The sequence below is a fragment of the Anser cygnoides genome, chromosome 27 (assembly GCF_040182565.1).
Source record: "Anser cygnoides isolate HZ-2024a breed goose chromosome 27, Taihu_goose_T2T_genome, whole genome shotgun sequence".
In the NCBI taxonomy this organism is placed as follows: Eukaryota; Metazoa; Chordata; class Aves; order Anseriformes; family Anatidae; genus Anser; species Anser cygnoides.
In genome coordinates, this window is record NC_089899.1 from 4,940,475 (window position 1) to 4,954,205 (window position 13,731).

Genomic DNA, 13,731 nt, shown 5'->3' on the forward strand with positions numbered 1-13,731 from the left:
CAGGGCTGGGAAGCGCAGCGCAGAGCTGAGCTTGCTCGGGGTGGTGAGAGCGCCCAAACCCCCTGTGCCAGCTACGGGATGGTGCCTCTGCTCGGGGCAGAGGCTTTGGGTGTGCATGGACGAGCAAATGGCACACGTGTGGCTCAGCCCCCAAAGGTAAATGAAGGAGGATGCTGGCTGCAGCCCAACAAGGGGCGCTGAGCTGCTAAAGAGGAGCAGCGCACGTCTGGGCCTGGCTGGGATCACGGGGCAGGGAACAATACCTTTACATGTGTCCGACAGGGTTGTGACCATCTCCTAGACCAGGATGTGAAGCTGAAAGTGTCATCTGGGGGTCTCCTACCACTCCGGACACTTTCTCCTCTTCCCGACGCTTCAAGCAGGCTGCTTTAGGGTTCAGATTGCGCTCTATGCCAAAAACAGCAAGGGAGGAAAGGAAGCAACCTCAGTCTGGGCAACAGCATCGTGCACAGCAGCAGCATCCGAAAGCGAGAGGACAGGGTCCCAGGACAGACGCACGGGACATGCGAGGAAACGAGCTCGGTGAGAGCTGCTCTCTGCCTGCTGCTCCCAGCAGTGGCTGCAGTAACGTGGCCGGACCCTGCTAGAGCAAAACCCCGTGCCCGGCCGAGCCACTGTGCCGACCGAAACGTCTGCTTGCTTTCAGAAACCCCCACGTGCCCCAGCCAGCTAACGGAGCCGAGGACTGAGTTTTCCAAAGCTGCTTAATGGGATCCAGGTGCCAAATTCCCATTAAGCACGACAGGAAAGGGACAGAGAGGCTCCGAATCCACCCCGGGGCCGTGGCTTTGGAGAGCTCAGCCGGCGGCGCGGCACACCCGAGGCAGACACACAGCGAAGCAGGAGCCGCACAGAGCCGCACGCGCACGCAGAGCCGTGGGGGGAGAGGCCCCGAAATGCACCTGCCAGCTGTTACCATACCTCGTACTTGCTGCTCCAGGCCCAGAATGACCTGCACCGCTTGCTGTAGGATGATCAGTTTGGTCTGTGCTTTGTCCGTTTTTAAGTGCATCTGACACATGCGTCCCAGTTCCTTAAAGGCCTCGTTAATGTCCCGCACGCGCACCCTCTCCCTGGCGTTATTGGCCATTCTCCTCTCCCGGTCCCTCAGATCTTTGTCCTCCAGTGACAAGGCCTCGTCTGTACTGCTGGGTTCATAGCACCACAGGGGTTAGTCAGGGGGGTGGTACCAGGAGGGGGGGCTAGACGTTGCCGTGCTGGTAGTGCTTCTGGTGTCCGCTGCGAACGGCCCAAACGGGCTCACTCTGGGTGCCAATTCGCCTCGGGTGCGTTCCGGGGCGGCCCAGGCCACTCGGGCCATCGGCCACCCCTGCGAGCCGCGGGAAGGTGCTGCCAGCGCGGGGCTGGGGGGCTGCGGATGCAGCAGCAGCACCGACAGCTTCCCCCCCCCCCCCCCCCTCCACAAAATTTCACCATTCTGTTTGTTTTCAAAAGTTTGGGAGGCGCGGGGGGTGTCTCAGCCAAAAACGTTGGGTTTATCCCCCAAGACAAAGACTTGTTGGCAGAAACCAAATTCTTCTTTGCAGTTTCCTTCAGAAACCAGAGCTGCAGCCATCCCAGTGAAGGTGTTTGTGCCCCAGCAGCGCAGGGCAGCGGGGCCCAGCACCCTCTTACGGGTGGGGGCAGCACCGGGGTGGGAGCTGAGCGCGCTCGGCTGCTGCTGGAAGTCAGTCTCGGATGCAGTCACTGAATCCAGGTCTTTCCACGGGGCCAAAATCCAACCCCAAAGTCAGCCTGGAAGGGGGGAATTTTCTTTTCCAGGCAGGGTTGGGAGCTCAGGAGAGCTTCCACCGCTGGCGGCATCCTAGGGGTGCCCCAAACAGGCCGGTGGGTGGGGAAGGCAGCACCGTGCTGGCAGCATCTTCAACCGTGGCCTCGCCTGCAGCCCGTCCCCTCCGAGCCCCCAATTTGCTGTACAGACGACCTTCTCCCCCAGAGCAAAAATTCTTGCAGGAAAGACACCTTCCTCTGGTGAGACCTCACACCAGGGCATACCATGGCCTTCGGCTCCAGGGGAGCCACGCGGGGACAAGCTTCCCCTGAAGGTGGGCGGCAGAGGCAGAGCCTTCCTGGGTCCGCTCAGGGGTCTGGAGAGCCCCCAGGCTGCGCCTGACCGCGCGGAGGGGAAGCGAGGGCTCCCCGGATGAGCTTTTGCCTGCGTGGGGCTGGGGGCTGCCGCTGTCCCTGCCGCTGTCCCTGCCTCTCCCCAGCGCCTGGGGACGCCGCGGCCGGGGAGTGGAGCCTGGCAGTGACAGGGCTCGTTCCTCCCAGCTAACGCTGGTGGCCGCGGCTCCCGGCAGCCCTGCGGCTCCTGGCAGTGCTGCAGCTCCGGCAGCGCCTTGCACGCCGCAGCCGAGCGGGATGGAGCCCTTTCCCCGCCGCCAGCAAGCGCTGCTGGAGGTTTGTGGCGCCCTGCGGCGTCCTCGGGGCTGTAAGGACGTGCGGCGCCTTGGCCACTTTGTGGCACCTGCCTGCCTGGCTCCTGTAACACCTCCCTGATCTCCTTCCCCTTCCTGCCCTGTTAGCCACCGATCGCGGCAGAAGGACCCCAGCAGCCCTGGCTGGGTACACGGGGGCCCGATGGCCCCACTGCAGCCCCGCAGGAGGGGATGTGGGGTCGGCTTCTCTCCTGCAGAGCAGCCCGGAGACCAAAACCGCTGGAGAAGTGACACCCTAGCTGCCTGCGCTAAAGTCTGCCGACAGCAGCACACGGGGCTCGGCTTGCCTCCCCAGCTGCGTCCAAGGAGGGTTTAAAAAGGGACAAGCGTGGGAGACCAAAGTGACCACGGTGCCAACTCTGTCTAACCCGGCCCCCCGCCGCCCCTCGGCTCCTGTCTCCATCCGCAAGCAGCAAGTACAAGGTAGAGAGTGGGACCACCGAGAGGTCACGGCTGGGGACTGTCTGTAGGAGATCAGAAAGAACAGAACCAAAAAATAAAAACTCGAAATTAAAAAAAAAGGAAGGGGAAATTAAAAAAGAGACAGGAAAAAATATACGTTATGAAAGGCAAAAAATTACAAACTGAAGAGAGGCACAAAGGACTCCAACATCAATGCAACAGCAGAGGCCAGCAGAGAGGAGCACAGCCAGGCACAAACCACGGATTCGTGTTACAACAGCCTCTGCAGAGAGAAAGGGGGTTAACCTGCCCGGCTCCGGGAGGCAGGAGCATGCACTGCGGGTTGCGGGAACAAAGCAGCAAAGTCCTCCGGAGCGGGAAGCTGAGCCCTGTGAGCCCTGTGCCTCCCCTCCGGGCGCACACGCGTGGGGAAGGAGCGAGCCTGCCCCGGCGAGGGGGAGAGCCCACACGTGGCCCCTGCTGGCTCCAGGCCCTGCTACGGACACGCAGAGCTCCCGGCTCGTGCCGGAGAGCGGTTCTGAGAGGCGGCGAGGGCTGCCCGGTCCTGGGCTCAGCGGTGCCGTCCCCTCGCGCGTCGCCTGCGCTCCCCAGCGCTGTGCCGGGGAGGAAGGAGGCACCTCCCGAGCAGCCACGGGGAGGGATGGGCACTGGGCTTGGAGCTGCCCTCGGAGAGGTTTCAGGTCCTCTCAAGGTTTGCTGTTTGTTTGTTTGTTTGGGTGTTTTTTTTGCTGGCCAAGCAGCTGAGCAAAGCGGCTGGCTGCAGGAAAGCGGGGACAGCCGCCGGGGCTGGCGGGCGCAGGTTCCCCCTCGGGGACCAGCATGCAGCACACGCGATGGCAGGGGGGAACAAAAGAGAGAACAGCAGGGTTGCAAAAAAAAATTAAAAAAAATAAAAAAAAGGACAAAAAAAAGAAAAAAAAAAAAAAAGGACATCAACAGCCTTGGGAATCCAAGGCCACAGGGCAGAGAGAGAGTGCAAGGCACCACAGCACATGTCACAGGAGACAGACAGACAGACAGCCCCGTGCCGATCAGATACGTAAAATATCACCACTCCGGGACCCTCACTGACCTCTAACTTGTTGCTCCAGGTTCAGTATGACTGATACGGCCTGGTGTAGGATTAGCAGTTTGGTCTGCGGTTTTTCGCTGTTTAGGTGGAGTTGGCACATGCGTCCGAGCTCTTTAAAGGCCTCGTTGATGTCACGGACCCGCAGGCGCTCACGGGCATTATTGGCGACCCTCCTTTCTCTCTCTCTCTCGGCTTTTTGCTCTGGGGGAAGAAGATCGTCCTCCTCATCCTCATCTTGACTAATGGTTTAAAATAAGAACGAGACAGGGACATTCCTCGCGTGCACTCTCAGCACTGGTCAACTCACAGAAAAGAAATACACATCGGGCACCGAGACACTGCGCCCCGCGTGCCCCCGCTGGGACACGGGGACATGCGGTGACTTTGGAGAGAAGCAATTAAAACTCTTCTTCCATCCCCTCCACCCCCTTCTTTTTTTTTAAATACAAAACAAATAAAGAAACCACAACAATGCGATTAAGGCCTGAGTTTGTTGCTAGGAGGTCGTGCGGTGGCCTGGAGAAGGCATTCAGGGCTGACCACTGGTGTCCCCAGCTACAATTTCGGGGACAGGCAGCACCCGCCTCTGGGGCAGGAGGTGGCTGCTGCCTGGTAGGAGCGGGGCCGGCACTGCCCCTCTGGGCAGCATCGCCCTGGCGAGGTCCCCGAGCCGATGGCGAAGCTGCGGACAAGCCAGCACGCTGGAAGGACTCTACCTGATCCGCTGCCACGTGTCTGGCTGGATGCGACGGGGGTTCAGGAGCCCCGAGGCAGACAGCAGAGCCGAGCTGAAGCAGGGAGGAGGCTGAAAACTCCCCCAACGTCCAGCCAGGGACGCTGAGCGCCCCTTCCTGCCTGAGCACAGCCACGATGCCCCCAGCGACCACGCAGGCGGGCGCAGCTTGCACGGACAAGGCACAAAGCCTCCGGCCGCGGGGACGGGGGCAGCAGGGCAGGGAGGCCGGGAGCCTTCCCCAGCACGGCACGGCCCACGCCACGCACCTGCGAGGACGGGCAGGGCTCCTGTGGCGGGCAGGGGCTGGTGGGTCCACACCACGGGACGACCCCTGGCCTCACCGGGCCGAGCCCAGCGCCCGGGGGTCACCGTGGCCGTGCCCCAGCCCGAATGCCTTCAGACGGGTAACAGAGTAAGTGAAGGGAGAGACCTGTTCAAAGAGCACCTTGTTCTGTTCCGGGAGGGTTTCAGCTCCTTCTTCTCCTCTTCTGAGTTATCCGCCACTGATGTGTTCTCCTCATCCTCCTTCTCCTCCCGCTTTATTTCGCTGGTTCCCGAGGAGACGCTGCTTCGCCCCAGCCCCCCTGACAAGCCTGCCGAGGAAGCAGAGGGGGTTGGAGCAGGCTGGGGGGGTCACCAGGCCCCATTCCTGCAGTGCTGCATCCCAGGCTCATCCTGCATCACCAGTCTGCAGCCAGCAAAGCTGGAGGGTCACTGGCTCTGCCCCACGGCGGCATCCCATCCCCTTCACCCCCCCATCCCACCCCCCACCCCCTCCAGGGTCAGAGCCCAGCCTTCCCCCAGCAGCGCAGGGCCCGGGGGCTCTTTGCACCCACAGCCGAAGGGACAGGAACACGCAGGACAAACCAGAAGCCGCGTCAAGGACCTCTGGAAAAGGGTCAGCGTGGGAACCACCAGGGAGCACCAGCCTCGTGAGAGCCCCCACCCCGAGCTGCCGTGGGACTGGAGCGTGCACGCGTGCAGAGCTGCCTTACCGCTGTACGTGTCCTGCGGCCTGCTGAGGTCAGGGAGCGAGCTGGGCTGTGACGGAAGTGTGACATGGTTGTGGAGCATGCTGGGGGTGCTGGACAGCCCGTCTTCGGGGTGACCTCCTCCCACCTACAGCAGAACGAGCAGAGCAAGCCTTGAGGGGTGGCAGTGTCACGGCCAGCGGGCGCAGGTCACCCCGAGCAGAGCCGCGTGCCCTCCCTGCACGCTCCCACCGGGGGGGCTTGCATGCAGGAGAGAAGAGCCAACCTACACCGGCTCCCCTCCAGGGACTGTGGTGAGGACACTGCAGAAAGCAGCTCTGTGCCCCACGGGAAAGCCTCTCTCTGCTGGGATGCACGGCTCGCACGCTGCAGAGACACCCTGCGTGGTTGCACGCATCCTGTCTCCACCAAGCACCAATATTTCTGCAAGCCGCCCAAAAGCCCCCGGAGCAGGGGACATCCCGGCAGCACGGACGTCACCCTGAAGGGCTTGGATGCAAGGGGCAAGGGTTGGGCAGCCTTCCCGAGCCTGAACCCCCCCAGGGCCGCACTGCATTGGCGGGACAGAGCCAGCCCTGCTGCAAGCGCTCATTTCTGCAGCTGGCGCTGGTTTGTGGCACGGGACACAAAGGTTGTCCATGGCTTAGCTGTAGAGACGGGGGTGCTCGGGTGCAAAGCACGTCTGGTTCTCCAGAGAGTGGAAATGCATTAATGTCCACTTCAGCAGGGAACCAGACCTGCCAAAAACATGCTGCTGTGGACCAGGGGGCACCCTGGGGAACCAGCACAAGACCCCGTGGGTGCTCAGAGCACCTGGGATCAGCGGTGGCAGTTCGAAGCTGCCACCCAAGCTGGACAAATCGAGCTGCTCTCACACCAAAAGCGACGTCCCTCCGGCTGTCAGGGGATGTCGGGACATGGGTTCCTGACACAGCCCCACCAGCCACCGCCGTGCGCTCCCCCACTCACCAGACTCGGGTGCCTGCTCCCCAGGGACATGACCGAGGCGGGGAAGGCCTGGCCCAGGCTGCCCACAGCGGCGCTGTGGGCTGGTGCTGAGCCCAGGAGCCCGTGCATGTCCCCGTGGCTGCTCGGCATGGCGGCTGTCTGGCCCACGGCGTGATTCCTCAGCACGTGGATGGCTTCGTCCAACCTGTCTTCCATTTTGTTTTGCTTCAGGGAGCGGGCAGAGAAACAAAACCTGCGTTAACGCCCGCAAAGCCAGCAGCCCCTTGCAGCCCTCTTGCTAAGGCTGCAACCACACCTCCGCTGCTGCGAGGCGGACGTGGGGAGAAACAACACCCTGACCCCGGCACTGCCACCCCCAAGGACACGAGGTGTCACACCAGCAGGTCTGCTCTGACAAGGCGGGCAGAAACCAGCACAGATCTGTAAGGCTGGGCCAGCCCCGCAGTGGTGTGGGTGGGCCGTAAGGGGCTAAGGGTGCTGGGCTACGTCAGCAAGGCCGTGGGCTCGGGGAATCAGGTGCCCAAATCTGCTCAGCTGCACCCAACCGTGTACCAACCACCCTCTTTCGGGTCCCAGACGTCTGGGGGAGAGGCGTTTACCCAGCCCGCTCCCAGCAGGTGCCTGGTGGAACGGAGAAGGAAAGGAGAAAGGAGAACCTTGGGCAACACTTACTAAGGTGTGGAGGCTCCCTTCGTAGCTGGGAGATAAGGCACCCTGTCCGCTCGCTCGCGACCACTGGGATGTGCCTGCGAACAAACGGTGACAGCTTGGGACCGGGCACAGCAGCCGCTAGGTGGGGCTGGAAGCTGGGCCAGCACGGGGCCACCAGGGCGCTGCGCAGGCAACCATGGCACGCACTGCGATGCACAGGGCCACCGTGGCGCTGGTCACACCGTGCAAGGCCACCGTGGCACCGGTCACGCCACGCACAGGGGCTGGCACATACAGGTGCGGCCACGCCACGCGCAGGCACAGGTTTTGCCCCTGCTCCCCATCACCGCTCCCAAGGCAGCGGGGTGCCCGCCGAGGAGCTTTGGCTCCGGGCAGGTGCCCACCTTATCTCACGGAGATGCTGCCAAGGGTTGTGGTCTGGTCCCACAGCCACCCGGGGGAATTTCTGTACGGCCCCTGCTGCTCTGCCTCGTCAGGAACCTGAGCTCAGGTCTTCGGAGTTTGAGAGGTTTTAAAATCCGTATTATCTCAGGGAAGAGGCAGGCGGTGTGCCCACGCTGCCAGGCCAGGGACCAGGGATGTGCTGCTCTGAGCACCCCTCCCAGAGCCTCCACGGCTGCTCCCATTTCGGTGGAGCAGCAGGCCGGGGGCGTTACGTCGCTCTGCACCCAGGCACCCGGGAGGTGGACCTTCAGCAGATGCTGAAAATGCTTTTTACTAGCTGGCTGTGTCCCAGTTCAAACTGGGCTCCTCCCATGGGAGACAAAACCAGGGAAAAGCTGCCCAGGCCCCACTGAGACAGGACGCTCGGGGACGGAGCTCTCTGAACGGCGTGAGGAGTTCGAGGGGGGGCAGAGATGCTCCAGGCTCGCTCCTCCAGCAGAGCCACCTCCCGAAATACCTCCGCAGGGGCAAACCCAGGGGCATGCAGGGCCATCGCCCCGCGTGCCACGCTCCCAGTGCTGTGCCATGGGATGGGAGCTGCACTGTGCACTGCTCCACTCGGAACAGAGGGGGACATACACCTTCCGGCTTTCTTTTCCTCCCTCTTCACTCCCCTGCTTTCAAAAATAAGGGGGATTTGGTCAGATTGCCAAAAGCACAGGGTCTTTAATGAGGGTTTGGAGCTGACCTGGGAAGCACCTTGCTTTACACCCCCTGACAGCAAACCTCACGCACCCCTTTACACGAAGAGCAACGCTTTCACCTACCTGCAAGGCCCTGAGGGGAGCCGACCGGTGTAGAGGGGTTTGATGAGAAGTTATTGCTAGAGTGATCTGGGGAATAAATCTGGAGCAAGAGAAGCAGGGCACAGTCAGCAGCGCTCACCCCGTGCTTGCTCTCCCCTTCCCAAGCACCGCCGCAGTGAGGACCAGCACGTCCCTCCCGTCCCAGCGCCAGCCCCAGAGCTACCCGCAGCACCCTGGGAGCCTTTGCCCTGCAGGTCTCCCTTTAACACTGGGGTCTCCCTTTGTCCCCCCACTGGCGCTGCCCCTGCAGCTGCAGCCTCCCTTCTTGGGGTCCCACTGTGGAAGGAAGCAAGAGACCCAAGAAATTATCGTGGGGTGCAGCACCTTTCGCAAAAGCAAAGGTCCCCGTGCTGAACGGGACTGGGGCAACCTCAAGCTCTGAGAGCCCAGCAGCAAAGGACGCTGCTCCCCAGGGGAACCAGTGCCCTCCAGTTTGAAGCAGCACGCAGGGACAGGGCACCAGGACCCTCGGGTCCTACCACAAGGACAGTGCGGGGCACATGGCTGTGCGGTGCAGTGTCAGCTTGTGGGCACGGGTCTGCCCGTGGGGCTGTTGTAACGCCCAGTGCCTCAGTTTCTCCATCTGCTAAGGGGAAGCTGTGTTCCTGGGGTGCACAGGCTCACCCAAACTTCTTGTGTCTGTCTTCCCCACTGCCAAGAGGGTCCCTGTTACAGAGGGGAGGCCTATAGGAACAGGGAGTGGGTTGGGGATCTGCCGCAGCTCTTACTGAAGCTAGTGCCTTCCCAAGCGCGTCTCCTGAGCTCCCGGCCGTGGTTCCTCTGTTACCTGTCAGGAGAGGACAAAGACATCACTGCAGGGCGCCAGAAACCCGCTGGGACGAGACACCTCGTACCGGACCTCCTCTTTACCTGCTCTCAGATTGAAATCCCTCATTCTTACTGCTTTTCTTGAAAAATAAATGGATGCACAGCTCAGAGCAGCCCGGACGAGGGCATGTGTGCCCCAGTGGCTTCCCTGGGGCCGCAGAAACGTCTCGATGAGACGAGGCTGAAGGCGTCGTGCCCTGACAGCAGCCAAGTGCCCCACCACAGCAGGAGCCACTTTAGCAGGGCACTTTAGGCCCCTACAATCCCCAGCTTGTTCAGAGAAGGGAAAAGAAGGGTTTCCCTAGGAATTGAGGTCAGGGACCTCACTTGCCAGAGAACACGAGTTCTTTTCAGCAACAGCCTTTGTAACAGGTTCAGCAGGGCCGGAGATCCAAGCACTCAGGGCTTTAACTTGAATGCAGCTCTCCGGATTTAGATGAACGGCTTCACGCGAAGCCCCTGCGCCTTCCTGCAACTTGGTGCCAACTCCCCCCGCAGCTCACTTGAGCTGTGGCGTCCCCATGGGGCGATTTCGCAGACCCTGGTCTCCTCCCAGACTCACTCAGCGGGGTGCCAGCCCCTGCTGCCTCGGGAGGCCAAAACCCCGCACCCGACCCATGTTAGAGCCGGCCCAGGCATCCCGCAGGGGTGAGCTGCGCGTTGCGTGGCACACGAGGGACAAAGAGGGCACACAAGGGACAAAGAGGACACAGGTGTCACAGCGTGTCACGGCGCGTCAGCACGAGGCTCCGCGGGGTGCCCGGGGCCCTACGTACCCATCATGGTGTCCGTGCCGCTGATCGGGGGCGTGTGGCTGGAGACGCCATACGGGGTGGAGGCCGAGGAAAAGCCCGACACGGAGGGGAGCCCGCCGTTGACCTCTCCTGAATGCAGCTGGTAGTTCTGGCAAGAGGGGGGAAAGGGGTGAGGGAGGCCCCCGAAAGGCTGCAGCCACCGGAGCTCTGCCCGCAGGGCTGTGCCGCGGCTCCCGGGGGACGACGGGGACGTTACCATGCGTTCGTGCTGATGTAAACTGTTGAAGCCGGCGGGCTGCGGGAGCGGGGAGGAGGAGCTGCCCAGCATGGCCCCGTAACTTGACTGGCTCATGGCACCGGGTGAACTCCACAGGTCTGGCGAGTTATGGAGCCCGTCTGCAAGGGAAGGCAGAGGTGAGCGGGGCAGAGATGCCGGCACGTGTCCTGCAGCCTGGGCTGGGGGCTGCATCCGTCCCCTTCACCCATCGCCCACGCTGAGCATTGCCCTGTTTTGGCACATGGAGCTGTTTTTGGGGCTGCATCTTGTGCTCCAGCCCCGACCACACACCGTGCAATTCCTCCCCGTGCAATTCCTCCATCGGCCGCAACGTGCTGGGCAGCCCCTGCGGCACCGGGGTGGTTAATAACTCACCTGCCATATAAAAGGCTCCGGGATACACAGTGCTGGGAGGTTTCGAGGGGGTATATCCAGCTGGATCCCTGCTGTAGTCATCACCTGAGTTGGATGGATACACCTGCAGAGGGGGGAAGAAGGGGTGAGGAGCAGTGCTCGGCCACCCGCCGGCCCCGCTTGCTCCCTGGGGGTCACCCCCCCAGCACGGCTTCGTTTCCCCTCATCCCGGCAGGCGACAAAAGAGGCAAAATTTGGCAAAAGAGGTGGGGGTCAAAGTGACGGGGATGGTACCAAACAGCCAGGGAGTGGCGTGGGGTCGAGCCGACCAGCTTGCGCCTTCCCGTAACAGCGCCCAGGAGGCCGGCACCAGCACAAGTTTCGACTCGCTGCTCTAGTTCCCTTTTCTGCGGTTATAGCTTTTTATGGGTAACCACAAACATGATCATTTCTGCGCGCTAACCCGCACCCAAGGGCATGGGCCGGGCCGGGAGGAGATGGCGCGGGGTGGTGGGGACAGGGACCAGCGAGCCCTCGGGACCAGCTCATCCCCATGCTGCGTTCACTTGTGAACCCGTGGGCTGCAAGGTGCCACAGCTTTGTTTTATTTATTTTAACAATCCTTCTTCATTCCAGCAGCAGGACAGCCCCCAAAACCCCAGCCCGTGTGCGTCCCAGGGCTGTAGGGACACACGCAGCCTCCCAGACCCCACAGGGGGAGTGCCTGGCCACAGCCCCGCTCCTTGCACTTGTGCCTGGGGTCAGGCTGCAAAGCACCAAAAACGGGGAGACCACAAAGCTGTGACCTGAGCAGTCCCTCGTGTGGAATGGCACACGGGAAAGGACAGCTTTTGGAGGGCTTTCGGCCAGATTTTTGCAGCTCCGTTCAGGTATGTGGTACTTGACAGTACATTAAGCAAAAAAAGATTTTTTTTTCCCTAAATTAACCAACCGCATCCTAGAAAGCCCTCGCAGAAAACCATCATGCGCTTTGTGCAAAACCATACATTTTTAAAGCAGGAATTCAACACGCAAAGAAACCGAAATGCCACTCGAAATTACGTGAGAACCTTTGTTTCGGCCTATTTTCATCACCCTTTGATTCATTCTGAAACTGATATTTGATTTTTTTTTTCTAATACCCACGAAAGCAGAGGCGGGTGCAGGGGCTGGCTGGGCATGCTCAGCCAGCTCTGCCTGGAAGATGCAGCTCTCTTTGGAAAGGAAACTGGCCTCAAGTTTCTCTTTCCTCACACCCAGCCAGCCCCTCCGACCCCTTCTCCTCACCCAGTACCGGGGGGGGGGGAAATTGTTCTCTATTTTTGCAATTGCCCAAAACACTGAGAATTTCTTCTTTTTAGGGGGAGGAATAGATTAAAAAAAAAATCTCTGAAATGCACCAGTGATTATATTTAAATGCATTGCTTCTTTTTCCCCTTGGGCCCCAGGTTCCTGCTTCTTGGACCAACTTCCCTTGAGCCCCGTGGGCAGCGCTCGCCCTACACACAGTTCTCATCCGTGCCGGTCTCTGTCCCTGGGAGCAGGCGGCTCCGTCCGAGGCCAGCAGCCCCCCGTGGCCCCCTGCCTGCTCCCCTTTGGGTGCTGACCTCCATGAGGAGGCTTTGCCCTAAACCAGATCTGAAAAAACCTCCCCAGGGCCAGCGCGGGGCTTCCCCGGTGGGCGGCTGGACCCCATGGGGCACCAGGGAGCTAAAAGCAACTTGTGGGCATCAGCGCCACCGGGGAGCCAGTGAAAAACGAAAATAAAGAGAGGGGAAGGGTAAAATCTGACAGACAGAAACCGCCCTCCATCCCTCGCTCAACAAATGAAGATTTGGGGGGGGGGCTTTGCCTTTGTGCCGCATCGAGCGCGGCTTTGGAGGAGCCCCACGCGTGGGCAGCGCGTGCGCACGGCGGCCGGGGAGAGCGGGGGAATGGCGGAGGCTGCGAAGAATGAGAATCCAGTAAATTGACTTTTCCTATAATTTGATTAAATAGCGGGAGCTGGGACAGGGAATCGAATGAAGCACGTCTAATAGCCCTGCGCCATCTGCCAGGGGCTGGCACCTGGCCAGCGCGCGAGGCAGCTGTGCGGCAGCGGAGCGGGGGGGCCGTGGTGAGCCTCAGCATCCATTTAATAAATCCAGAGCGAAAATAAGAAGAATAAAATAGCGGGGAAGAAGGGAACAGGGTTGCAAAGCAAGGGGGTTTCGCCTCGCTGCGAACCTGCCCTGTTCCGATGTCCCCGACCCTCTGCCTCCCATCAGATCCCGAGGGTCCCATTTCCCTACCCCAGCCCCACCGGTGCCCCCAGCCCCTCCAGATCTTTAATTTCACTTTTGGGGAGCCAAGGGGAGGCTTTGAAAAAGCCGTCTGAGCTTTTCCCCAGAGCAGCAAGAGAGGGTGCGCGGCGCATCCCAGCCCCGCTGCGCGCGGGGGAGCCGGCCGAGCTGCGGCCGCCGGCCAAGCGCCGCAGGAAGCGGTAAATCAGCGCCAGGTCCCTGCTCCCCCCCGCGGCCCCAGCCCTCGCCGGCAGCTCCGGCGTCGGCTTCGAGGACCTCTAGGTGAGGTCATTTCCTCCGGTTAAAACTGCCAGCGCGGCGAGAGCTGGCGAGGGAGCTGCGTGAAAAGCCCCAGCACTGGGAGTCGCAGGGATTTTTTTTTTTATTATTATTATTTTTCCCCTTCCCTGTTTTTCTTGCTTAAATGCACAAACTGGGGTGGGACTCCAGGCAGACTAAAACCAAACAGAGCAGTGACCAGACTGCGAATTCACAGGCTGAAGCAGCTCCCAGCCACCATGCTCACTGCAGCAACAAAACCCTGCAGGAACCAACTCGCACAAAATCCCCCCCAGCTTCCTCCAGCAAGGCCAGCTGAGGTGCAGGGGCCTCATCCAGCCCCAGGTGCTGTGCCTGGGGAT

General features: G+C 61.1%; 1 protein-coding gene across 1 annotated transcript in view; it reads right to left on the reverse strand.

Moving 5' to 3' along the window:
* TCF3 (transcription factor 3) overlaps window positions 1-13,731 on the reverse strand; it is an 80,840-nt gene that overhangs the window by 13,659 nt on the left and 53,450 nt on the right. The window contains exons 9-19 of the mRNA XM_066984016.1: window positions 10,830-10,932; window positions 10,434-10,573; window positions 10,199-10,325; window positions 9,323-9,381; window positions 8,556-8,634; window positions 7,345-7,418; window positions 6,673-6,876; window positions 5,707-5,830; window positions 5,157-5,304; window positions 3,976-4,214; window positions 264-408 (exon numbers count right to left, since the gene is read on the reverse strand). Of these exons, the coding sequence (XP_066840117.1) occupies window positions 266-408; window positions 3,976-4,214; window positions 5,157-5,304; window positions 5,707-5,830; window positions 6,673-6,876; window positions 7,345-7,418; window positions 8,556-8,634; window positions 9,323-9,381; window positions 10,199-10,325; window positions 10,434-10,573; window positions 10,830-10,932 (1,440 nt within the window). The 3' untranslated portion in view covers window positions 264-265. The remainder of the gene's footprint in view (window positions 1-263; window positions 409-3,975; window positions 4,215-5,156; window positions 5,305-5,706; window positions 5,831-6,672; window positions 6,877-7,344; window positions 7,419-8,555; window positions 8,635-9,322; window positions 9,382-10,198; window positions 10,326-10,433; window positions 10,574-10,829; window positions 10,933-13,731) is intronic.